Below are 27,238 nucleotides of genomic sequence, written 5' to 3' on the forward strand. Positions count from 1 at the left end.
ATGGCCTCTCCCTGTATTGGAATAAAGTCAGAAAGGGCTCCTCTGTCTCCTTTTTGGACACAAACCCCTGGTGTTTGTGGATTAATTTTCCTGACAAAGCTGTGTGTTACATCAGCTGCAGCTGTGTCAGGCTGGACCTGCAGCCTGGGCTGATGCTGTGTAGCTGTGCTATGCAGCCATGTGGGTCCTACAAAACACTGGTGCTGTTTGACACCATTTCCTCCTCTGACTTTTTCCAGAGCACATCGTGCTGCATTTCAGCCTTGACATTCATCTCTCCTGAATTTCTGCCCCGTGCTGTAATTTCTTGGATCACAGCAGTGAAATGTTAATGCTTCTCCAGTTGTTCCTGCTATGAAAAACATCTTGCTGGAAACAGATTTTTTTCAGATAATCATTTCACAGAATGTGCAGTTGCCTCTGGACAGGTCAGGACTAAGCTGCCTCCAGCCCCAAGGCCCCTCAGTCTCCACATCCTCCCCAGGCCCTGGAGGTGGTTCTGGGGATTTCTCTGAATTTCTGTGCTCTGGACACATTAACTCACTGGGCTGGTAAGAGCAGAGCATCACCACCTTTTACATCTGTCAAAGAAATGTCTGTCTGTCCCTGAAGCCCTCCTGAATAGCAACAGACCATTGCAATTTAGAGTATTAAATTGTGTCTTAGAGGACTTAACTCAGGCAAAATTTTGCTGATGAAAAAGAGCAACGAAATACATTCAGTGTTCACAGAGGCTGTGCTGCAATCACAGCCAATGGCCCTGGCAGAGCCCAGCCTGCTCCCCCTGGCCCATGAATTAACCTGAATTAACCTGAATTAACCTGAATTAACCTGAATTAACAGGGTTTTATTAGCTCTGGGGCGAGTTCTCAGCCCCACAGCCCAGCTCTGCCCCACGCTGCTCTCTGCCAAGGGAAGCACTGACACAGCACTGACAGATACTCCCTGTACCCTTCCCTAATTAATTAACTAGTCCCCACTTGGAATACCTGTGTTTCAAAATGTGGCTGGGAAATTGGGATAAAATGAGGCTGCATCCTCCAAAAACTGGAGAGATCCCAGGGGAATGCCCCATGGCCTCTCCTCTATTTGGATAAAGCCAGAAAGGGCTCCTCTGTCTCCTTTTTGGTGTTTGTGGATTAATTTTCCTAACACCATCCACCATTCCCCCTCCTCAGGGGTTCTGCTGCCTGCAGCAGAGAGATGCCTGACAAATGCAGCGCTCCTGTGTCCCAGAAAAGCAAAAACCACAGGTTCAGCCAGGAGCCTGCCAGTGAATCATCACCTCTGCAGCACAGGGAGAGCCTGGGCACGAACAGCAAAGTGCATTTTGGAAATGATCTATGCAAAACTCACTCTTCACAAGTGCCCACCTCTAAGAGGCCTCTGGGGACATTTGGGAGCGCTCAGTTTGGAAAATGTCAGCAAAACAGCACATTTCACTCCTAGGCCTCAGGGATCCTCCCTGCTTCTGCTCCAGCCTTACCAAGAGCCCAACAGAAAGTAGAGAAACCAGCTTGAAAATAGCTTTAAAAGGAAAATATGATAAAATATTCAGGAGAACATCTAAGAGATGTATTCTAGGAAATGTTTAAGAATTTAAATCTTTCCTTGCTGCTCCCATCCACAGCTGTAAGTGGGTCAGAGATGCTGCACTGCCCCCTCTCAGCACCTCAGAGCCTGAACTCCCCCATTCCACCGACACCAAACCATCAAATCCCCTCAGTTATCTCAGTGTGGACCAGGATCAAAAAGCAAAAAGCACAAGGGAATTGTTATTGAGCACCCCAGTGGGAAAGGAAAGCAGCACTTCAGCCCAGTGTGCTGCAGGCTGCACAGACACACAGAGCACAAACACACCAGAGCACACAGAGCAAACACACACCAGAGCACACACACACACACACAAACACACCAGAGCACACACACACACCAGAGCACACACACAAACACACACCAGAGCACACACACACACACACAAACACACCAGAGCACACACACACACCAGAGCACACACACACACACACACCAGAGCACACACACAAACACACACCAGAGCACACACACACACACACACACAAACACACACACACACACAAACACACCAGAGCACACACACACACACACACACAAACACACCAGAGCACACACACACACCAGAGCACACACACACACACACAAACACACAGACAGGGGCTCCAGCTGCCTGGGCACCCAGCAGCCTTTGGCAGTGGGGAGAAAGAAACCACAATGCTGGGGAAAAGAGAAATGTGGCAGCCACGAATGGCAACTGAACTGCTGCTAAAAACGCCCACAAAAATCATAGGAGAAGTAAAATGCCCTCAAAACTCATGGGAGAAGCACAGAGAAACAGTCCCAGGCACAGGATTCTGCACAGCCCAGAGCAGCAGCTCCATGACACTCACCAGGGTGTGGCTGAGCTGGATGGTGATGAGGGGAGAGCCTGACAGGTTGTAGGACAGCTGGGGCACAGGCTCCACCTTGATGGAGATGAGGAAGCTGCTGGCTGAGATCAGGGAGCCCCTGTAGGCAGCAGCTCCAGCAATCCTTGGGGAGAAGCAAACATGTTAAGGGACAGAATAACCACTGGGGTTTAGTTCATACATAACAGCAAAGGACACAGACCCTCCTTGTTCCCTTCAAGTTCCCCCAGGGCAGCCAGGTCTGGCCCCAGAGGTCCCACAGGAGCAGAGGCCACGCACCTGTAAAGGATGGGGACAGCCCTGGGCACCTGTAAAGGATGGGGACAAAGGATGGGGACAGCCCTGGGCACCTCTAAAGGATGGGGACAAAGGATGGGGACAGCCCTGAACACCTGTAAAGGATGGGGACAGCTCTGGACACCTGTAAAGGATGGGGACAGCTCTGGACACCTGTAAAGGATGGGAACAAAGGATGGGGACAGCTCTGGGCACCTGTAAAGGATGGGGACAGCTCTGGACACTGGGGACTGCCAGCAAAGCTCCTCCTTGCAAAGGTTCTCAAGCCTTGCTGGAAGTGTTTGAGGGAATCAGGGAGAATCCTCAGGAGGGATCCAAACAATTTCCTGAAAGTGAGGAGGAGACTTGCAGGCGCTGGCTGGTCAAACAGATAAATCAGTGTGTGAGACACACCGACAAAATGCACAAAATAAACACAGGAATGTATTTAGAGGTGATTTATAGCTTCACCTTGAAAAATAGATGATGTCCAGTTACATTTGTTAGAGGGAAAGACAGGTCAGAACACACACGGCTGAACTGGACTAAACAGCTGATTAGACCTGGAAATTAATTTATTCTAGGGGGAAGTAATTTTGCAGTACATAAGAGCCCTTATTTTAAGGTAAAACTTATGAGTTTGGCATTTTCACACATTCAGGAGGAACTGAGATCCATTTGGTTTCAGGGTAGACCTTTTTACCCTCTCAGTAACAAACTGCAGGATTAAATAAATGACTGCTGTCACCTGTGCCTTGGGCAGTGGAGGAATGGATTTTACCAGGAGAAATGGGAGCCTGGGTGAATTAACCACCAGCCTGGGTTCCCAAACACAGCCCACCTGGAAAGGGCCAGCTGGAAACAAATGAAAAACCACCTTGTTTGCACCCACCACCTGTCTGCAGTGGTTTCTTATTTTTATTTCAGAAAAACCCCAAAAACCCTCACGTCAGAGGCTGAAATAACTGCACCCAGCTCCTTGTCACAGAACAGAACTCATTTAGCACAACCCCTCAGTCCTGACCTTAAAAACCCCATCAGCATCAGAGATTACTTCTGCTCCCAGAAACCAGCATGGAATGGGACTTGTTCATCTCAAGGCACAATTTGCTGCTCTGATACAACAAATTTCAGTTGAGATAGGGATTTGTGAAGTTAAACTCATTATCCAACAGTCTGAGGTTTCTCCTACCCAGATTAAGAGCCTGGATGCTTTTCCCACACCCTTGCTCTGCTTGTTTTCCCTTCAGAGACCCTTTGGTGAATTTTGGAGTGTGACAAACCCTCACCAGCAGCAGGGAATGGAGATTCTGCAAAGCTTTCCTCACCCAGCCCCACACTTACACAAACTGCCCTGAACAGCAGCAGGAGGGGCTCAGAGCATTCTGGGTTTCATCTGCTCTGGGTAAAGCACCAAAAGCTGCTCCCCTTAGAAACTGGTATTTATGGAGTCTGAAAATAGCTCCGTGTCTGTACAGCACAAAAGCTCCAAGAGTTTTGGTTTTGGTTTGCCACCACAAGAAAAGAAGAAGGGTGGGTTTCAAATTACAGGTGTTTAAGTAGCCCAGTGGTGGAAGGAACACAAAAGAAATTCTCTAAAACAAACTACTCTGAGAAAAAAATTATTCTACTGAAAAGTAAGCAAAAAAGTTATAACAGTAGAGCACAAAAAAGAAAAGCAAGCAGAAGAGAAGTGCATACTTATTTTTAAAACATCTTTGAGTACCTGGGGTTTGGCTCCACAGAGGAAGAATTGCTAAGGCAGCATTCCCTGAATTATTACCTTTTGGGATGCTGGTTTGGGCAGACCTAAAGGTTCAAGGACAAGATCTTGTAGTGCATGACACACTGCAGACATTTCAAGCAGCTTGAATTAATAGTAGAAATCTAGGAAACATTTCTTTTCCAGTGACTTTGTGTTTTGTTAACACTGTGACAGGGCAGAGCCTTCATTCTGGAAATGAGTGCTGAAATCAAACCCAGCTCAGGGGAGCAGGAAGGGATCTCCAGATTGTCCTGCCCACAGATTTCAGGGAATGCCCTCCAAGACTACAGCTCTGTTCCATTTGTGTACCAGAGCCCCAGGAGCTGACAGTGCATTAGAACACAGAGCTTTGACATGCAGCACCTTCAATGAACTTTGACCTGAGCCAGGATCATTTTAATTCTCTTTCTCCCTTTGAAAAACTGAGATTGCATCTTATTACCTTAAGAAATTGCATCGATCCCCCTCTTTGGAAAACATAGGCTCTGGTAAGTTATTGCCTCAATTTCCTCATGTGAGTACAGAATATTGCAGACTGGAGGCAGAGCCACCTGTGGGAGAGCATTGCCAGTAATCACTGGGCAATGCCATTTAGGGACCACCTGAGTGTGAACAGCCAACAGCACAGCCTGCACTGCCTGGGAAATGCCCTTTGGGAATGGCTGAGGGGTCACCTGGAGCAGCCAGGCACTCACCTGGTGTCCACGGGGTTGATGTTGTTAAAGAAGTGATGCATGTTGTGGTACAGCAGGCCCACGATGGTGATGCAGCCTGTGGAGAGGGAACAGGGAGAGGGAAAAGGTTATTGCTGAGAACAGGGAGAGGGAACAGGGAGAGGGAACAGGGAGAGGGAACAGGGAGAGGGAACAGGGTTATTGCTGGGAACAGGGAGAGGGAACAGGGAGAGAGAACAGGGTTATTGCCGGGAAAAGGGAGAGGGAACAGGGAGAGGGAACAGGGTTATTGCTGGGAAAAGGGAGAGGGAACAGGGAGAGGGAACAGGGAGAGGGAACAGGGAGAGGGAACAGGGAGAGGGAACAGGATTATTGCTGAGATCAGGGAGAGGGAACAGGGAGAGGGAACAGGGAGAGGGAACAGGGTTATACCCCAGAACAGGGAGAGAGAACAGGGTTATACCCCAGAACAGGGAGAGAGAACAGGGTTATACCCCAGAACAGGGAGAGAGAACAGGGTTATTGCTGAGAACAGGGAGAGGGAACAGGGTTATTCCTCAGGGCAGGGTTATTCCTCAGGGCAGCAGTGCCAAGCAGGAGAACCCTTCCAGGGCTGCAGCCCTTGTTCACTGAGGGCCCTGCCTTGCCCAGCCCTGCCCCGTGCTGGTGTTCACAGGGGTCCCAGGATGGGGGAAGAGATGAGAATGTTGACTCCATGTTTCAGAAGGCTGATTTATTATTTTATGGTATATATTATATTAAAACTATGCTAAAAGAATAGAAGAAAGGATTTCATCAGAAGCCTAGCTAACAATAGAATAGGAATGATCACAAAGGTTTGTGGCTCGGCTCTCTGTCCGAGCCAGCTGGGCTGTGATTGGCCATGAATTAGAAACAACCACATGAGCCCAATCCCAGATGCACCTGTTGCATTCCACAGCAGCAGATAACCATTGTTTGCATTTTGTTCCTGAGGCCTCTCAGCTTCTCAGGAGGAAAGATCCTAAGGAAAGGATTTTCCATAAAAGATGTCTGTGACACTGCCCAGCCTGGCCTTGGCAGGGCCCTGGTGGCTGTGCCCAGTGACAAGGGCTGAGCACACTGCACAGCCCAGGGCAAACAGAGACAGAAATGCCTGTGCTGCACAGCTGCACTCCAGCTGCTGATCCCCCAATTGGCAATTATAGCCCCCAGCAGCAGGAAGGGCTCCAGGTGCCCCAGCACAGCCAGGCTGGAGCTGAACAAGCCCAAACCATCAGCCCCAGTGCTGCTTGCAGCCCACACTCCAGGCAGTTCACCGCCCTCAGAGGCAGAGGTGTGTTTTCTCAGAGTGAGCCACACAGATGTCTCTTACTGTCCCTCTTGTTGGTTCCAAGTATTTCTAGTGTCAGCTGTTTAAGGTGAAATAACAGATTTTTTTAGGTTAGCTCATCTGGACAGTGTAGGAGTGTGGCCTGAAGGCTGAAATTGCTCAGAAGTGAGCTTCAGCTGGAAAAGAGTAAAGCATTTAATGCCCTGGATCGTTTCAGGATACAAAGCACGACAATGTTCTGGGAAATCAAAGAAAACCTGTATGGTGAGGAACTGTAGAAGTGGGAAAGGGAAAAACTCCCCTCACATGCTATTTTTGGCATTCCAAAGTTGGTTTGCAATTACAGTTACTCAAACCTGGGAGGACTTGCAGTCTCCAGCCAGAGCCCCTGCCAGTGCAAAGAAACAAAGCTGTCAGCACCATTCAGGCAGACAGTTCAGTAATTAGCAGAGAATTTCTCACTGCAGGTTATTTTCAGCTAACTTTGCACTTTATGGAGGAGGGACCGACCATCCCTCTCCAGAGGTGACTGCAGAAAGGCATCGGGGTGGGTAAATTCTGTGGGTTGGAATTTGGGGCACAGAAGTCACATTTTCAAAGATCTGAGAATGGAAGTAGATGCTTTTGTAAATGGGTTCCTTCAACTTCTGAGTAAAGCACAGATAATTAACTTAACATTGCTATTTTAGAGTCTTGACTAAAGGTACAGATTTTAGCCATGCTTCTTTTTGGGGTTATTACAATTTTTGCACAGGTATGGATTTCTGAGTTCTTCCTTTTTGCCATGAGTGTAGTCTTAATCTTCATTCCATTCCTGTAGCTGCTATTGCTTAAGCCTCTAATTTTACAGTTTAATTTTAGACAAAAGACCAATTTTGCATGAAGGGATAGGTAATACCTGACCTGACATCCTAGAATTTCTTAAAAATAACCAGTTCAGATAATTAAAAAGAATAATTATGAAATTATGGCTTCTCTGATGTAAAAATGTGTCAGAATTAAATGGCTTCAGTCTCTGTAGTTCAGCCCCATTATTCAATATTAATCCAATTAGTATGAAAACTCCACCACATTAATTGCTCGTTAGCCTGACGGGAGCACTGCTGCTTCCTCAGACTCAGTGCAATCCACAGGGACCAAATCAGTTACCTGCCAAAATAAAGTGAACCAAAAGCTGCTCTACAGCAAAATCCTTTTCAGGTACCCCATGCACACGGGTCCAGTTCTCTCTTTAATCTCTTCCTTACCTTTTCCATGGAAAGCCTCACTGGGAATGGAGACGTAGCTGTGCCCTCGGGATGGGAATCGATAGTGGGACACGTTCAGGCTCTGAGGGTGCATTTTGACCACAGCATAATCTGTGTGATGGCCAGACAGAAACATCAGCACACCCACAGCCCCTGCACCCCCTGGCTGCTTAACCTGCCCCCCAAGCTGTGCAGCCATTTCAATATTCCTGTGTTTAAACACCAGGGCAGGCTCAGAGCAGCAGCAGCAGCAGCAGCACTCCCGCCCTGCCCTGCAGGCACTGAGCCCTGCACCTGAGAGCCCCTGTGCGAGAGATGCAGGCAGTGATGGGTGCCTGGCACCTGCAGCATCCAAAGATGCAGATCAGATTAAGGTGCCAGGATGCTAACCTGCAGTAAAATAAAATTCTCCAAAAAGGTCAAAACTATTCCCATCATTTTCAGTCTCGTGCAAAACCATTGCAAAGATGAATGTTTTGTAGCACCCAAACCTCCAGGAGCTGCACATGAGCTCCAGGCCTTTTAACTCCATTAGCACAGCATCACTGAACCCTTCACACATAATCCTAACTCTGAATTCCTCCCCAAACAACCCCAGGGAAGGCCAGGCACAGCCAGAGCCCATCACCTCATTTTGGCATTCCTCAGAGGGATGAGAAGCTGGGCCCTGCGCTGGCAAGGAGAGCTCAGGCCCAGGGGCTTCAGGAGAAGAGGAGCAGCTGTGCCAGCCCCACCAGCTGTGCCAGCTGTGCCAGCCCCACCAGCTGTGCCAGCCCCACCAGCTGTGCCAGCCCCACCAGCTGTGCCAGCTGTGCCAGCCTCACCTGCCACAGGAGAGGAGCCCTCGAGGGTCAGAGGAAGCGAGTTCCCCTCCAGGTGCAGGGACAGGTGAGCCAGCACCGTGTCGATGGTGTGGATCAGGCTGCTGAGCACGGCGAGGCTCTGCGGAGGGACAGACAGACACAGGGGTGAGCAGGGACAGACAGACAGACACGGGGGTGAGCAGGGACAGACAGACACACACAGGGGTGAGCAGGGACAGACACACACGGGGGTGAGCAGGGACGGACAGACAGACACACACGGGGGTGAGCAGGGACTGAGCACAGCCCAGGGGACACTGGGGTCCCTGCCCAGCCCGGGGCTCCCACCCTCCCTGCAGAAGGTGCCGCCCAGCCCGGAGCCACCAGAGTGCAATTCCCAAATGCTGCTGAGGGAGCAGCCAAGGGAGAGCAGCCCCTGCACGCAGCAGGATGGGGCCAGGGACTGGGCAGAATTGTTTCTGACAACATCCAGAGATTGGTACCAGGTCGAGCACAAGCTGAGACACTGCAGTTCAGCCTTTCTCTCATCTTTATTCAAATGCTCCTCAGCAGAAGAGCAACTTTAACCCTCCAGGCTGAAACTTGATTCATAAAATCTCAGAGTTAATGCATGTTTCAGTGAAAAGGAAAGCTGTTTTATCTGAAATCCATTTACACCAGAGATGATCAAGGATCTGACACTAAGAACTTAAATCAATTAGACATCTTTTTGTCTCAAAAGCATTTTGGGCTTCAGTGAGACCTCCCTGTGCTTCAGCTTCTCCTTCTCTCAGTTTAAAAGCTCTCTCTCCTGAAATCTGTGTTGTCTTAAGATTCAAGCAAAAAAACCCCAGGAAATTTCTGGATTCACCCTGCAGGTCTTTCATCAGTGACAGATGATAAAATAAGTCATAGTGCCAAAAAATCCCAGCAAGTGAAATAATAGTGACAGCCATTTCAGTATCATCATGTGGATTTGTGCAACTGAAGGAAATCACCAATCTGAGCCCATTTCTCTTACCTCTGGTCCATCAATCCAGTCAGACAGTAACAGGAAATCTTCAATAGCTTTTAAAAATGCCTGAAAGACAAATAAAACTCGATTTCTTATTGGTCAGCTACATCTTCTGGCAGGGCAGATCTCTGCCAGGATTTTCTCAGGGTCACGTTGGGGTGACAAACCCTCTCCCATTGCAGCCACAGTTGCACCTCTGCCTGCCAGCACCCTCAGCACGTTCTGTGTCCCTTCCCAGAGTGACAATGATTTCACTGGCAGCCCCAGCACGGTGTAACTGCCCAGGTGCAGCCACCACAGCTGAGCAAACCCCGGGACCGAGGCTGAAGGAATTATTCTCCTGTTTTACCTAAGCTCATGTGGCATCTGTAGAACCATGGAGGCTTGGAAGGGACCTTAAAGATCCTCTGATTCCACCCTGTGCAGCCTGGCCTGGGGCACTGCAGAGTGGGACAGGCTCTGTCCCAGCAGGGCTGGGGAGTCCTGCTGCCATGGAAGGGGAAAAGGGAGCACAGAAAACTGCACTGAAAATTAAAAGAGAAAACCCACGTTTCCAGCTTTAACTCACCCATTAAAAAGCCTTCAGAGAATGAATAAGTGAAGTTCCACAGTGAGATGTGGAAGACACCACATAACAAACCCAAGTCAGACTTGTCAGAAGCGATTCATTATTATGTGCGTCAGTAATCAGAGAGTTTATTGCACATCACTTAAATCAAATTTCCTGGTGCTGTGAGGCGTACACAATCAGGCAGAGATAACTGCACAGCAAATCTCATGCAGGCTCAGTGGCTGTCTCTCAGAATTAGCTGCAGACAATGCAGAGCCTCACATCAATCAGGCAGATGACAGGGCTGCTGTGTATGAGCAGACTCTTGTATTTGTGTCCCAAACCAGCTCTGCTAAAGACAATCATGGCCCACGTTTCTGCCTGCAAATCGCTGTGGTGGCACACAGAGCAGCCCAGACAGGGACTGCAGTGGTGTGGGAAGCAGGTACGGGGTCGGGCAGGATGCTGCAGCCACAGCCACGGAAATATTCCGGGAAAACAAAGGAAACGGCGAATTAAAGCTTTTCAGCAGGGCTTTGGCTGCATATTACACTGTGATCCGTGAAATCCAAGCTTTAGAGTTTGCAAATGCTAAGCTTTTAACGCAGTCTCTCAGGCGCTGTCCCTGTGGGTTTCAGGAGGTTTATTTGTATTTTTTGTCTGACTAAAGCGCCCTTGTCACTCTGGAATTACCCTCAGGCTTAGGGGAACAATCAGCAGCAGGGCCAGAGCTGATTTCTGCAATAACGGCTTGGCAGCTGCTGGAGCAGGGAATTAGATGCCCATCACTTTCCAGCACTGTTATAACTTTATGTTAGTGGGACACAGCCCTTGTGTTCAGCTCACACTGCAGAAAACACCTGCTTGCTTTTCCCCCTCTGTGGAATGGCCTGGATAAAATAAACTCCTTGAGCCCATTTCAGAGGAGATAATAAATAAATAAAATAAACTCCTTGAGCCCATTTCAGAGGAGATAATAAATAAATAAAATAAACTCCCTGAGCCCATTTCAGAGGAGACAGTGACTCCCCCATCTCCCTGGGCAGGCTGCCCCAGTGCTTGAAACCCTTTCAGAAAAGGATTTTACCCTAAAATCCAACTGAAGTCTCCCGTGGCACCACCTGAGGCCATTTCCTCCTGTCCTTGATGTTTGGGAGAGGAGACCCAGCCCCTCAGTGCCTTCCTTGCTCAGGACGGGTCCAAAGGCATAAAGGAACATCTCCAGGGGGATTTCAGACATTCAGAGAGACATTTCAGCTCTGCTCAACCCCTGCTGCTCCCTAAAGAGCCACTGCTCTTTTCACAGGTGCTGTCTGCAGCGAGCAGAGCCTCTCCAAGCTGCCCTGGACACACCAGGCTCCCCTGGGAGCTCACCTGGGGCCCCACTCACCTGGGCCAGGCTCAGGGCCGTGTGCTGGGCCAGGGCTTTGCTGGGCAGGCTGGAGGACACGTTCTGCAGGTGGCCCAGCAGGGACAGGGCCGGGGGGGAGCTGCCCCTGTGCTGGCTCAGCGCCGCCAGGACGGGCTGGTAGGCGTCAGTGGGGAGCTGCAGCAGGGACAGAAATCAGCACAGGATAGCCAGGTTATCCATGCTGCCCTCAGGAGACATACAGAATATCCCAAATTATCCATACTGCCCTCAGCAGACATACAACATATCCCAAATTATCCATATTGCCCTCAGAAGGGCAGAGAACAGCACAGGACAGGCAGGTTATCCACACTGCCCTCAGCAGATATTCAACATATCCCAAATTGTCCATACTGCCCTCAGCAGGGACAGAAATCAGCACAGAATATCCCAAATTATCCATACTGCCCTCAGCAGACATACAACATATCCCAAATTGTCCATACTGCCCTCAGCAGGGCAGAGAACAGCACAGGATAGCCCAGGTTATCTGCATGGCCCCAGCAGGGCAGAAAACAGCACAGAATATCCCAGATTATCTGTATGGGCCCCACCATGGACACAACTCAGCACAGAATATCCCAAATTATTCGTACTGCCTTCAGCAGAGACACAATTCAGCACAGAATATCCCAAATTATCTGTATGGGCCGAAGGAGGGAAGGAAAAGGAAAATTATCAAAATGGTTTTTAGCCTCCTATATTTTCAAAGTTAACAGTAATACTTCAGAAGTTGCTACTTTTTTTTTTTTTTTTTTTTTTTAATGTAGTAAATATCTTATTCAACAGGGAATTTCCTTTGTGTTCCCACCTTCCCATAGTGGCTAAAACTTCTGTCCAAAGGCACTTATAAGTGGGGTATGAAAAGAAGTGCCATTAGCAGAAATGGGGCAGGGAGGAGTAAATCAGTGTAACTCTGATTTCTGCATGTTGTGCCATTATGGAGGGGTCTGAGCTCTGTCCTACCACAGAGGGGTTTGTTGTGGTTGTCATCAGAGACCAGGGAAGTGTTGAAGAGAGCAGCACTTGCACACCTGGGGAAGCACAAACACAAATGAGGCTGTTACAAATCTGGATTTCTTATATCAGATACATAATATTATATATATATATATATATATATACATATTCATTCCCACCTCAGGCTGGATCAGTTCCAACTGAAAACAACAGATTTCTGTGGACTTTATTTATTTCCATTAATGTAGCCACACAGCCTTGTTTAAAAAATATAATTTTCTGATGCTGTCATCAGTTTTATTCCATCATCTTATTACAGGTGAGCATTGCAGTAGTTGAAGTCTTACATACCTAAATCTTGGTTTGCAAACAGGAAATTTCAAGTGTTATATCTCAATAAAAAAGGTCAAAGGTACAGTTACAACACTGACATCCATCTTTCTCCTCCAGCTTCTTCCCCAACATTTACAGAAATTCTTTAAGGTTTGGAGTTATTTTAAATCCTCTGCCTTATCAGAAATAAATGATGATCTGTGGACAGCTCTGACAGTGTCCTGGAAGATCTTGTTTTATTTCTGTAAGTGAGACAAACTGGGACTGGGACCCTGGAAAAAGGAGGGTGAAGCCCCAGCTCCCATGCCCAGCTGCTGGAGCTGACTCCGATCTCGAGGCTGAATTGTCCCAGTGCCAAATAGAATCACACCCACAAGGGCAAGCTCGGAAAGGCTTTTGCCCATCAGAAATCTGTGCTATCTGAATGTCTGAGAAACAGTCAAAGCCAGTGGAAATACTCCCAGTGCTTGCAGCCAAACTGAGGAACCCCCACGTGGAAGAGCAGGGGTAGAAATGGTGATGAGAACAACCACATGAGCATGGCAGAAATGATTTGTTAAGACAGAGAGAATAAACTTGATTCTGTACAGCCTTCAGTCCCTCCATTAAAGAACATTGATTCCTTTCTGTGATAAGGCCTTTATTACTCATTTGTGATAGAGGAATCAAATTTTCTTCTAATCTACATCTGACCAAGGGTTATTATTTGCCAGGGGTGTGGAGTCTCAGTGTAATCCAACAGTAGCTGCATCCACAGGAGCCGTTTCTCTCACGGATCCAAAAGGAACATGAGCATTCATTCAATTAAAAACCAGCCTGTCCTATTTGCTTATGTCAAAGCATATTACCCTGCCTCAACCCTGCTAGAAATCCCCCAAAATCAATAAATAGATATCATAACCTTTCTACCTCTGTTCATTACTATTGTAATACCCATTGCTTCCTCTGAGAACATTCTAATTTCATACATTAAGTGGGAAATTTTATAAAATCCAATCAGTCTATTATTTTAAAGAGAAAAGCCAAAAATTAAATTGCCACATTTCCCAGGTGCTCCAAAACACTTGATCACATTAAAGCAATGTTGGCTTGGAATTCTTCTGTCTAATTAAAAAAAATATATACCTGGCATCCCTTTACATTTGAATTTCTAAGCCCCTGGAAAATACATATCCAGCTTCACTTTCAATTAAGAGGCATACATTTGTTTTTCACAGCATTCTGATAGTTCCACATGACACTAAAAAACCTGTGGAACCAGGAGTTTAGGAGAAAAACCCATCAACAGGGCAATTAATGCCATGGAAATTGCAGTAAAGTCACAGGTGCTCACAGCATGAGCACCTCAAGGCACAAATCAAGGAGTTTGGGATGCAGCCTCCTGAAAATCAGCCGGGATTAAAGGTGGGATGCAGGCAGAATTCTGCACAGCTCTGGAAAAATCTGGATTTAGCAGAATCAGAGCTCCCAGCACTGATGTGCAGAATCAGATTTGGGGCCCAGAGGGAAGGAGAGGGAGCAGAGCCCTGCACAGGATTTGATTCCCTGGGAGGACCTTCCCAGTCTGTCAGAGGGCAGTGCTGGGAGCCCACAGGGTTAAAAAGGGGTTAAAAAGGGGTTAAAATGGGCTCTCCCTGTGTTTATTCAAGCCATTCCTCCCTGGCATCGGGACAGGGCACATGTATTGATGAATTGGGGAAATTTGAAAATCTGCTGCTCTGGGGTTTGGCAGCAGAACATTCTTGTGGAGCTGCATTAATCACAGAGGGTGATTAATGGGACAGTGTTATAGTAACCCTCATTGTTGTCAAAGATACAGCAGCCAAATACAAAAGCATTTTTTCCACCATGACCAGAGCATTATAAACTTTTTAAAGATTGAAAACTATGAAAAGTGAGCAGCCGTTTCTCACAGGTGCCCTGCCCAGCCTGGCCATTCTCACCCCCGGTGGCAGTGAAGCACCTCGTGCGATCTGATCTTTGCTTGGGGCCTTTTTACGATTGTATTTTAATACTGGATAATTTCTCCTTGCTAATCAAACTGGCTAATTCATTTATAACACGAACTATGAAAAGTGAGCAGCCATTTCCCACAGGTGCCCTGCCCAGTCCGGCCACTCTCACCCCCAGTGGCAGTGAAGCACTGGCACCTCGCGCGATCTGATCTTTGCTTGTGGCCTTTTTACAATTGTATTTTAATACTGGATAAATCCTCCTTGTTAATCAAACTGGCTAATTAATTTATAACACAAACTATGAAAAATGAGCAGCCATTTCCCAGAGGTGTCAGGCACACCCTGCCCCACTCACCCACAGTGGCAGTGAAGCACTGGCGCACCTCGCGTGGGCCCAGCGCTGGTCTGATCTGTGTTTGTGGCCTTTTTGCAGTTGTATTTTAATATTTGCAGTTGTATTTTAATACTGAATAAATTCTTGTTAATCAAATTGGCTAATTCATTTCTAACACAAGCTATGGAAAGTGAGCAGCCATTTCTCACAGGTGCCCTGTCCACACTCACCCACAGCAGCAGTGAAGTACTGGCGCACCTCACGCGGGCTCAGCGCCCATCTGATCTTTGGCCTTCTTACAATTGTATTTTAATTATGGAATAAATTCTCCTTGTTAATCAAATTGACTAATTCACTTATAACACAAGCTATGAAAAGTGAGCAGCCGTTTCTCACAGGTGCCCTGCCCAGCCCTGCCCACACTCACCCACGGCAGCAGTGAAGCACTGGCGCCACCTCACGCGGGCCCAGTGCTGGTCTGATCTGTGCTTGTGGCCTTTTTGCAGTTGTATTTTAATACTGAGTAAATTCTCCTTATTAATCAAATTGGCTAATTCACGTATAACACAAGCTATGGAAAGCAAGCAGCCATTTCTCACAGGTGCCCTGCCCGCACTCACCCACGGCAGCAGTGAAGTACTGGCGCACCTCGCGCGGGCTCAGCGCCCATCTGATCTTTGGCCTTCTTACAATTGTATTTTAATTATGGAATAAATTCTCCTTGTTAATCAAATTGACTAATTCACTTATAACACAAACTACGGAAAGTGAGCAGCCGTTTCTCACAGGTGCCCTGCCCCACTCACCCACGGCAGCAGTGAAGTACTGGCGCACCTCGCGCGGGCTCAGCGCCCTCTCCCAGATCACAAACTCGTCGAAGGCGCCGCTGACGGAGCGTGGGGCTGCTCCCTCCGTGCCCAGCAGGTCAGGGCTGGCGTCCCCATAGTCATAGAACACCTTCCCCTCGGGGTCCGTGGTGCTCAGCGTGCCGTTCACGTACACCTTCAGGCCTTCCCTCGACCGCCAGGTGAACAGCACGTGGGTCCAGTAGGGACCTGCAAGGCAGCAGAGGCACAGCAGGGCTGGGAGCAGCTCCAGAGACCCTTCCAGAGCTGGGTCCAGCTCCATCCAGAGCTCCCTGCTGGACTCTCCCGGCCATGGAGCTGCCAGGGAGGCCAATGGTGAGCCATGGAATGCTGGTGCTGTGCCCATGAATCCTCACCCCTCTGGGGAAGCCCATGCCTGGCAGGATGCCCTCAGCCTTGCCTGAACCTGGGCTCACTGCAGCTCCATAAATTCCCCCTGCTGAGTGCTGCTGGCTGAGATCTGAGGGCTCTTCACTCCTGCCTCAAACTCAGGCCAGAGAGAGCAGCACAAGGACTGCAAGAGCTGGAGAACAAGCACATAAACCACTCAAGAGTTCTCACCATTCCCTGGTTATGCTTGAGAGCCAGAAAACACAATACTCATTTTCACTTGGACTGGATAATCCACAAACCTGTGAATTATTCTTGCCATTTGCAGCTTTTCTCTTAAAAGAAGATTTCTGAACTGATTCATTAAGGTTTATGAAACTGCTACCGTGAGTCCTATTTCAACAATGTACAGGCAGTCAAATTAGGGCCAGAAAATATTTATGGAATGCCATTAGCATTAGGGGAAGACCAGCATTTGTTCCAGTCAGTAGATATTAGTGTTCCCCAGCAAGGCACAGTTTAGACAGAAGCAGTGAGATATGTGATACACCAAAATGTTTATTAATGCTATGGCTTGGCACAGGAAACCTGGCACTCAACAGAAACAGAATCATGAAGGCAACAAAGAGCAGTGAGAGAGTTTCCAAATAAAGGCTGAATTCAGCAGAGAGCAGCCCTGGGGTGCCCTGGGAGCTGCCAGGGATGAATCTGCATTCCTGGCTCCTGTTCCCACTCAGACGTGCAAGAACCACAGGAGTCAACGAGGACTCAGCTCCAGACCCCTCTGCAAGCTGGGCCCAGGGGCTGCTGGCCACGGCCAGTGTTCTATAATACATCACTATCACTGCTTTCCTTTGCATCTTATCCTCTGTTCTCAGCACAGAGGCCTGTAGCTATTTTATACACCCCCTTTCTCTTTCCTCAAGTTGTGCTCTTCTCACCACCTCTGTGTGCAGGAAAAAAGCAAAGTGCAAGAAAGAAATCTGTTTTTTTTTAAATACAGAAACTTCACCTGGTGGGCTGAAGCTTGCTTTCCACTTCATCATTGCATTTCCCCGCGTGTAGAACTCCACGGAGCCCTCGCCTTCGTTTGAGCAGATTTTGAAACCGCTGGAAATCACTCGGCCTCCAGAGGCAGGGAGCAGCTTGGCCTGCTGGTCTTGGGTCTTCCAGAAGAAGGAAAACGTTACCCCTGAGGAAAGCAAGGGAGAGGAGACGTGAATGAAAAAACCGAGCGCAACTGAACATTTCCAGCGTGCAGAACACAGGCAGTGGGGATGCCTTTGAGCACAGATCATCTGCTGGCATAAACCAGGACAGCATTTTTAAAATCAGCAAAGCTCCACTTCTAATTTAACCTGCAGTTAGAAAAGGCTAAATTTTCAGCAATCAACACTCAATTGTCTTAGAAGTCAACAAAGCGTCAAGCCTCGTTTTTAGATTTCATTCCAAGGAGGAAAGAAACAATGATTATTGAATAATTTGGCAGCAAAAGAAGAGTCAATCACAGTGAACGAGTTTCTCACCTTCAGGCCCACAAGCCTCTGGATTACTGATGCAGGAATTTCTGTAGCTCCCAAAGAAGAGAAAGGTGACTCCTTTCTTTTCAGTGACATAAATCCCTTTGTTCACCATCCCTTCTACAATATCTAGAGCAAAAGCAAAATCCAGTTTAACATTCACATAAAGGAAAACTTCCTGGAAATGTGATTTACCAGCCTGCTATAGCTCAGATCTTTATCTGGCTCCAACTGTATGGCTTTGTCACTTGCTGTGTTTGTTTTCCTTTTTGGTGTTTTTGCTCCAGCTTGCCAGTTTTGTGTGTTCAGTTTCTTTCTTTGTTTCCATTTGTCAGTGGTTTGTTGTATTTTTAAAGACCACACAGACACCTCTTTTATTTCAGGTTTGTAAATATTATTACACTCATATCCACTCAGCTCTGTGCTTAACTAAGACTGACAGAACCCATACACCCAAAAATGATTATTTTTGAGTAATCTGAGTAAACTTTACGCTTTGCAGAGTTTGGAATGCCAGACCCTTCCTAGAGCTGTCTTACTACGTTAGGCTGAGCCAGCAAATAAATTCCTTCACCAATTAAAACGTAACAGAATAGTGTTTCTTTTTTTCATTTTTTGGAAGGGCAAGCTGGTGATCAACCTCGTTTTCACTGAGAAATAACTCAATGAAAGATCCCTGACAAGGTGCACTCAAAGACAGAAACAGATCTCCTGTCAGACAGGCTCTGCTGGGCTGTCCTTGGCCCCTGGAAGGGCAATGACCATTTATCCAATGGGGACAATGACCATTTATCCAATGGGGACAATGACTATTTATCCAATGGGGATAATGACTAATTTGTTTGTGATTTCCTTGTGTCCTCTCCCACCAGCTGAGGCACAGGATCTCTCGGCACAGAAACCTGGGGCTGGTTTGCTGCATCACTGACCTCATCAAGGTCTGAGTGCAGCTGACAGAGGGTGGTGGGGAGCGTTCCTGTTTGTCCTGGCTGATTTCAGCATTGCACACAATGGGAAACCACAATCAAAAATCACAACCAAAAGCTCCTGCTGGGCTGAGATGCCTGCAGAGAGCAGAGAAGGTTGGATTGCTGTTTCTGAGCAGACAATGTCAGGTTTTGGTGGGGGATTTCTGTTCCCACCGTTCTTGGGATGGAACTTCTGCAAGGGCTGTCAGAACCCTGGGTTTGGGACCTTCTTCAGAATTTCTTCTGGAAAAGCATTGAGAAGAGCTGCTCTGAGGGAGCTCCAGCATGGGAGACATTTTCCTTTCCTGAACGAATGCAGGGAATGCAAGTTTCAATGTTCTCTTTGCTCATCCCAAATCCTCATTTAAACATCAGTTTTCAGGTATCTTTCCCTCCCTTTGAGGAAGAAACCATCAAGTCCTGCCTCTAACTGACAGATAAAATTCAGTTCCTTTTAAAAATATGAGTGTGTACTACAGGGTAAATCAAGCATTTCCAAACTCTTCTCAAGGCACTTAATTATAAATTTCCCTCTCTGCAGGGAAGTTCCCATAAGGTGACACATTTCTGTTCCCCCAGCCCTTCCTTGCCATGGGTGTCACTCTGTGATGTTCATACTGAGCACACTTTATTATGTGAGAACTATGCAAATGGTCTATAAAGCAGATAAGAGAGGACTGGAAGGAATTAGGGTCATTTGAAGTTCATCATTAATAGAGCTCCCATTTGCCAGCATACTTTTACTGTTAGAGAGTAAAAAACTGGTGGGTTTAGTATTGCAATATAAAAGTGTTACTGTCTGAGCAGCCCGAGTGACAGTTTCACCACTTCCATCCCTCTCCCCAGGTCGGGTTTCTGACAGTGTGATGTGAGTTAATACCTAAGGCACAGTGGGCACCAGGTCACATTTCAACTGCAGCTCCACAGCACAAATGCAATTACTGAAATTAAGTGACTTTAAGCTGCTGTAGCTGCTTTCCAGTCTGCCAGGCTCCTGCCTGGGACTTGGCAGTTTCTGGGTGTGGATGTTCAAAAAATTAATATAAGGACATAGATAGAAATATTTGCTTCTCATGAAGAAAACAAACAAACAAAAAGCCAAAACAAACCATCATGTTAACCAAAGCTGTCGTGACTGACAACACCTCACTGCCAGGCTTTGCAAATCTGCTTGCATTTGTCTTTCTCAACATGTCCTCTAAAACTATTATAAACCAGTGCAAAACAGAGGGCTTCTTTTCCATTATAGCCTTGAAAGACAAGGAAAAAAAATAACCTGCTTATTCTTATATGTTCCTCTGAAACATCACCTCTGTTTCTTTTAAGCATAATATTATTATTTTTAGATTTTGGAGGATCCCTGGGGCCATCCTCCCATGGGATTCATGTGGGGATGCCTCTTCCAGAATTCCAGCAATGCAGGTAACACTTTTCCAGCAACATGTGACAGTGAAATAATAATAATAATAGTAATAATCATCATCATCATCATCATCGCTTTTACCACACGAGCACTTGAACCCAAACCCAGAGTTCACTCTGAATCCGAGGTTACAAGAACCATCCACGCCTGAGAAATGCAGAACAAAAAACCAGCAAATCCTCACCTACAGTTGCAGAGAAGTTAGAGTAGGCAGAGTCATTGGTATTTACAAAGGTAGAGTTATGGGGAGGAAGCACAGTGAAGTTGTGGATTCTTAGAGCTGGGTGGAACAACAAAAGAAAACAAGCAAATGAGCAAACAATGAATAAACACCACCAGCAATGAATTGGCCAGTTCATATCTCTCACACAGCACAAATCACAGATCTGCTGATTGAGATTTGCCCTGGGCTCCACCTGCTCAGGAAAGGCAGAGCCACTGGAGGAAGGCTTCCCTCTGGTACTGAGCAGAGAAATCTGTAAAATCCCAGCTGGAGATGGAAAAATGGGCCAGGCTCTGCTCGTTTGTGCCCAGAGAGCAAATCAGAGCAACGGGCACAAATCAAAATACAAGAAACTCCAGCCAAATATCAGAAAACCTCCAACTTTTTTATGTCTGACCATAAGGTTTTATTCTGGATTTTTTTTTCTCTGATTTTGAAAATTTAACAGTATCTTGCACACTGTAATTGTTTACCCTGGGCAGGCAAATAAAGCCTGATGAAAAGCCCATGAAAGTAGATGGAGAGACATTGATTTGGCATTTAGACCAACTGAGCTCACAGAACAAAAAGACAAATGCTCTTAGGAAAAGAAAAACACACACAAAAGCCTCCAGGTAAAAATGCATGGCAATCAAGGGGCCAGATGAAAAACCTGAGCACGGCCACTTTCCTTTTATTTGCTATATTTTGAGCTGATTGTTTCCTTTCAATTGCTGCTAGTGCTGAGATTTCCAAAGCATTAATTTGCTGCCACACTCTCAGCACACGAATGCTTTGAGAGATATAAATCTGGCTTCACACACAATGACTTCAACAAATAAAATGGATTAACGTGACAGACAGATCATGGTGCTTCAAGGATTTAAGAGGAGAAACATGGAATGAAAATAATTGCATGATCTGATGAGTGGAAAAACAAGGCAGGCTCTGCAATAAACAGAAGAGCTGTGTAATCAGAATGGAGCCCAAACCAAGCAAATTGTCACCTGGAGTAGATTGCAACAATAAAGCACACTTTTCTTGTATATCAAAGTGAAATATCAGACAGATAAAACCTCTGCTGGAGGCAGCTGAAATGATATCTGTGTCTGATAAGGCACAACATAAACAAGTGGGAGGAACCTGAGCCATCCAGTGCAGTGAGAGCTCAGCCCTGCCAGAGCTGCACTGCAGAGACAAACACCCCTGGCTACTGAGGCCCCTGCAAGAAAAAACCCACCCAATTTGTGCAGCAAAGTGCTGCAGCTGGCTCATCTATAAATTTATCACCATGATGTAATGGGAATCCAAAGAGATTGCTCCTGTGAGCCAGAACCCTTCCTGCAAGTGAAGGTTGGTAGGAGCAGGAACTTCATCTGTTCTGCTTTCTCTCTTCCAAGGCACTGAAATATTTCTGAATTTTGCTGGAGTAAAATTAAACTAAATCTGAGAAACAATCTAACATCAATTGTCCTTTTCCAAGAGCTGTATTTTCTATATATCATTTTCAAAACAGCTTGGTTGTAATGTGACTGCCAAGACAGTGCTAGATATGGAGCACTTCACTCTTTTTGAAACCACGTGGAGTCCAGGGTCAGAAAATTACTTTAACACACTTTTAGAGAACTTATGTGGCAACTTCTGTGAGCCAAATTATTATTGTCTTGCAGTCAGTAGGAATGCTGCCATCAGCTCCCAATGGAAGCAGAATATTGCCCAGATCTATTTCTGGTCAGGCAATTCCATTCCTTTCAGAAATGTTGGGGAAAGAGGACAAAGTTTAGGCTGAAAACACCTGAACACCTCTCCAATGAAGGGATTTGGATATTCACAGATCAGAGATTGATACTTCTGGCAGAAGGTTTGGGGAACGCTCTGGGGATGCACAGCAGCACATCTGGAGCTGGCCAAGGTGTGAGCAGGGCAAAATCAGCTCCTGGGGAGTCCTGGGGAGCCTGAGCCTCCAAGGGACAGAGCTCAGCTCACTCCTGGGGAGGGAGGGACAGCCCCACAGCTCGGGGGGACAGCCAGGGGCTGCACCTCCACCCTGGAGCAGAAGTGCCGTTCCCTCTGGCTCACACAGTCCCACCCTGGCTCACCAGGAACAGCTTTGCCTCGGCAAGTCTCTTCTGATTTTGCCCAGCTGGAAAAAGAATTTAACTTCTATCAGCTCACACTGCAATAAGGAAACTCCCAAAGGCAGATAGGAAGGTGTGGGCTCTCATCTGGACACCTCTCACTCGTTTTTGTCTCTAGAGCTACACGAACATTCAGAAGGGCCTGAGGAGCTCAGGCACTGAGCTCCCCCAAAGCCAAGGGAGAGATCCCTGAGAGCACTGGGGCCAGTAACAGTGTGATCTCAGGGGCTCCTTGGATCACAAACCTCTTCTCTTTATAACCTCAGCAATGCACACCCAGCCCATAAAACCTCGGAGAACACTCCACAAAAATCAGAAATCACAAATACAACGTCATTTGGGTATGGGAGCCCTGCAAACACATTCACTGGGGAAAACCCCAACCTCTGAGCTACAGAAGTGACCCCTTTGCCATCTCCTGCAGGCAGGCACGGAGCCAGGGAAGGCTTTGGTACCTCCGTTGGTGTCCCGGAACTCGTGAATTCCATCCACATCTTCCAGGGGCCAGTAGTGGGAGGCTGATGCCAGGACTTTGAACCCTTTCAAGAAACACAGGTCGGGAGATTATTAAATTAAAAAGAGCAATAAGGTGTGTAACAAGTCTCCACAGAAAATAACCATAAAAGAGGTTGAAAGGTTAAGTAAACCGAAATATTTTATGTAAATCAAGCGTGGCACACAAGCGAGGCCATAAATCAGAGCAGCAGCATAGATTAAAGCCTTATCACTGATTAACCACTGCAGAAAACCTGCTTCTAAATCCCAGCTGATTCTCCTTCTAATTGCACCTAAAACGTGTCACAATCTCTGGCTAAACCTCTGCTGGTGAACGTGGCAGCATCCACTGGGGCTGAGGAGTCACTGCAGAGCAATTCCAGATTTTCCTGAGGTTTGGAGCCCTGGGGATGCCAGGGCAGGTTCAGAGCACCCATCCCTGCTCCTGGGGGCACCAGGGGAGCTGGGTTATGCTGAGAGGAGCTGAAGGAACAGCTCCCACCTCCCTGGCACCAGCCCTGCCTCCAGAGCCTTCCCTGCACCCTGAACCCCCTCTGGACCTCATGGGAACCTTTGGTTCTCCTGCAATTCCCCTTTCCAGCAGCTTCTCAAGCTGGCAAAGGCCAGAACCTGCAGGTTTCCAGTGCCATTCTGTCTGTACAGGCTGATGGACCAGAGCTTGAACAAATTCTGGGACCTGGGCTCACTCAAACTTAAGCAGGAGCAGGCTGCCCAAAACAACCAAATTTTCTGTCAAGATAACAATTCTATTTCAAGGGTAGAGCATTACTAGTGTACAAAAACATGACTTGTAATTTCTTACTATCTTGCTTGCTGCAAGAAACCCTTTATTTACAAAACAATTGATTTAATGAGATGTGATGAAATGAATGCAGCATGTCCTACAGCTAAGAAACTTTGGGGAAGGTGACACAGATACAGAAGTTTTTCCACAGGTGCACCATCATGCATTTCATCCCACCAGCCTGGGCTACGGGGACAACACAAAGGGTAACAGGGACAAACAGAGCCAGGCTTCCTATCCACCACATTTCTTGTTCTCTGCCCTGCAACCATTTTCCATCCCAAGCAATACCTCAGGAGCCTGAGGTGTGGAGCTGACAGGAAAGTCTGTCAAACCCCACTTGAGGTGTCAGACACGGCAAACCCTCCCCACAGCTGATGTGCACATTAACCCGAGGCAGGAGCTGTGTCCTTGGCCTCATCCCACACCTTTCTTCACCTTGCAGACCAAACCCTTTTGCTGTTTGATGCTTGCTCTGTCCTTGTCCTGGACACACCAGAGTTTTGTACCACGAAGGTGCAAAAGCTTCAATAAAGTGCCTGATGCCCCCCTGGAGAGCCCCTTGATGGCCTCCATCCTCATGGTGCAGTTTCTGAGGTGGGACACAGACGGGATCCTAAGATTTATTTCTTTATTTTGAGTGCAAAGTTGATAAAATTGCTGAACTTCACAAGAAGCAATTGCAGGCCTGAGGAAACAGAACTCCAAGTTCTGCACCTTGTGAGGGTACAAGAACTACCCAGACTCGCTTCCAAAGTCAACCAGAGCAGAGATATCTAACAAATGATTCATAACTGAATTCATTAATTCAGCATCTATTCTTAGCCCACCTAACTCAGTGTTTGCTGTTGCCATAGAGGCTTTCCCTCAGGAAGGGAGCAGAGTACAGGCAGATGAGATGGGGATGTCCCCCGGGAGGGAAATGGGATCCGTGGTTCTCCATGGCCTCTGGGCGCCAGGAGGGCCCAGGAGGGCCCAGCTGGCACTGCCAGGACGAGGGCACCGCCGGCCTCGGAGCACGGGCACCCACACAAAACAAAATCCGAAAATTCCGGGCAAGCCCAGCTCAGCTGAGACCTCTGGATCGAGCACTGGCTGCCCTGAATGTAAAACCCTTCCACAGGCAGTGACCCCACGCAGGAGAGGCCCCAGGGCTGCTCCAAACCTGCAGCAAACCCTGCAGCCCAGCCCAGCCTGTGGGACTCCCCACCTGGGGCAGCAGGGTTTCCCCTTTGTTCACAAGCCAGAAGCCACAGAATTTCCTCGTTTTTAGGAAAGAGGACTCTTTATTTTTTTGGTGGAGCAGAAGCCATTAATTACTCCTTCAACAGACGTGGCCTCTCCCCATTGCTCTGCCTTTTTCTTGAGAATAATTACATGTGGTGAAAGCTGAAAAAGGCAACCCAGGGCTGGCAAAGCAGTAAAACTGTACTTGCACACCACCATGAGGCTTGAGGTTAAACTATTTATATAAACAGAGGAATTCTGCAGTTGCACACACAAACCCTTCTGAGGTCCCAGGGAGTTTTTTTACGTTGGAAACAGATGAGAAATCCTTAATCTGCTCTGTGACTGATTTAAACCCAAGTGTGAGGCTGGGAGGAGGGGAGAGGAGCTGAAGCCACGCCAGAGAACAGCAAAGTGAACAAACTGGCACATCCAACTGCTCATTGCTGAACCAAAAACGCTGAATGTGGGGGGAAAGGGAAATCGTCTGTGCCGAGATCTGATTCAGAAACTCACACTCAGGAGAGCGAGGACAGGACTGTCCCACACACCAAATCCAAGGCATTTTCCTCCAAATGTGTTTGTGTCAGGATATTCCGTGGGTGGGGAACTGAATTCACAGTGCCTCACACTTTGGACATCACACCTTTAATGCAGGCTGGCACTCAAACATGGGCTCAGCTTCTTTGGGGCTACTACGGCAATAAAAAACCTCAGAAACCGCAAAAAAAAAGCCAATAAATTCTCAAGCATATCGTCAGAAAAGGGAAGCAGAGCATTCCTTACCTGGGTGTTTGGGGAGCTGGGAATGGTTCCCGTACACCTGCACATAAAACACCGCACAGTGAGACACGGCCAGGCACAACCCGCCACGAGGAGCCCGAGCACCCCTCCATACTGAGGGGATTCCGAGCATTACCTGATATTTCTGCTGAAATAAAATCAGCAGCGAATAATGGCAACAGAGCAGCGAGAACAAACTCTCCATGGTCTACGCAAGGTTAAAAGTACAGCCGAACTCAAACTCCTGTAAGATTCCAATCATAAGTTTTCCTTTGCGACTTTTGGTATCAAAAAGGACATTTTCCACGCAGGTTCAAAAGGTCCATTCCTTCAGTGCTGGCAAAAAATCCCTCCAGACCCTCCAAGCGTTGTTTTCTTGCTTCACCCCTCGGTATCTTCATTTAACTCCGAATAAACTCCCGTGACCGGAGGAAAATTCACAGAAACGCGCACCAAGCGCCGCAGTTGCGCTGTCCCGTGGCAAGAAGCCCAACACCTCGATCCCAGCGTGTGCCGAATAGAAAAGATCTGGTTCGGGACTTTCTGTCCGCGTCCGCAACCCCGAGCGCTGCCTGCGACCCCGGAGAAAACTCCTCGATGGCTCCCGGGTGCGCTCAGACGGGCTGAGACGGTCCGAAAGGGTCCGAAATGGGCCGGAACGGTCCGAAATGAGCCGGAACGGTCCGAAACGGTCCGAAATGATCTTATCTGCAACTTTCTGTCCGCGGTCCGCGCTCCCCGCGGCTCCGCTCGCTCCGAGGCGCTGCAGGGAGAGAGAGCCCGGGAAAACGCCCTGTCCGCTGCCAGGTGGGCTCAGACGGGCTGAAATGAGCTGAAATGGGCTGAAATGAGCTGAAATGGGCTCAAACGGGCTGAAATGGGCTCAAACGGGCCGAAAAGATCTGGTTCGTAACTTTCTGTCCGCGGTCTCCGCTCGCTCTGGAGGCGCTGCCTCGCTGACCCCGGGGGAAACTCCTTGCTGGCTCCCAGGTGGGCTCAGATGGGCCGAAATGGGCTGAAATTACCCGAAAGGAGCTGAAATTACCCGAAAGGAGCCGGAAGGGGCCGAAAGGAGCGGCGGGAGCGGGACCGGGACCGCGCCGCTCCCCAGCCCGCGCCCTGCGGTGATGTCAGCGCTCCCGCCTGCCCCGTCCCACCCCGCTCCTTCCCATCCCTCTCCATTGCTATCTATTCCTGTCCCTTTCTGTCCATTCCTATCCATTCCTCTCCCTTTCTCTCCATTCCTGTCCACTCCTCTCCACTCCTCTCCATTCCTGTCCCTTTCTATCCATTCCTCTCCACTTCTATCCACTTCTCTCCATTCCTCTCCATTGCTCTCCATTTATTTCTATTCCTGTCCCTTTCTCTCCATCCCTGTCCGCTCCTCTCCATTTCTGTCCCT

At 47.8% G+C, this 27,238-nt stretch overlaps 1 protein-coding gene across 1 annotated transcript in view; it reads right to left on the reverse strand.

The window, feature by feature from the left end:
- ADGRD1 (adhesion G protein-coupled receptor D1) overlaps positions 1 to 26,942 on the reverse strand; it is a 121,442-nt gene extending 94,500 nt beyond the window's left edge. The window contains exons 1-13 of the mRNA XM_077187894.1: positions 25,973 to 26,942; positions 25,840 to 25,876; positions 22,982 to 23,065; positions 17,802 to 17,924; positions 17,288 to 17,467; positions 15,886 to 16,134; positions 12,464 to 12,531; positions 11,477 to 11,632; positions 9,543 to 9,602; positions 8,543 to 8,660; positions 7,719 to 7,829; positions 5,181 to 5,256; positions 2,427 to 2,568 (exon numbers count right to left, since the gene is read on the reverse strand). Coding sequence (XP_077044009.1) covers positions 2,427 to 2,568; positions 5,181 to 5,256; positions 7,719 to 7,829; positions 8,543 to 8,660; positions 9,543 to 9,602; positions 11,477 to 11,632; positions 12,464 to 12,531; positions 15,886 to 16,134; positions 17,288 to 17,467; positions 17,802 to 17,924; positions 22,982 to 23,065; positions 25,840 to 25,876; positions 25,973 to 26,041 — 1,473 coding nt within the window. The 5' untranslated portion in view covers positions 26,042 to 26,942. The remainder of the gene's footprint in view (positions 1 to 2,426; positions 2,569 to 5,180; positions 5,257 to 7,718; positions 7,830 to 8,542; positions 8,661 to 9,542; positions 9,603 to 11,476; positions 11,633 to 12,463; positions 12,532 to 15,885; positions 16,135 to 17,287; positions 17,468 to 17,801; positions 17,925 to 22,981; positions 23,066 to 25,839; positions 25,877 to 25,972) is intronic.
- Between the last annotated feature and the right edge of the window lie 296 nt (positions 26,943 to 27,238).

Source organism: Agelaius phoeniceus, chromosome 18 (assembly GCF_051311805.1).
Source record: "Agelaius phoeniceus isolate bAgePho1 chromosome 18, bAgePho1.hap1, whole genome shotgun sequence".
In the NCBI taxonomy this organism is placed as follows: Eukaryota; Metazoa; Chordata; class Aves; order Passeriformes; family Icteridae; genus Agelaius; species Agelaius phoeniceus.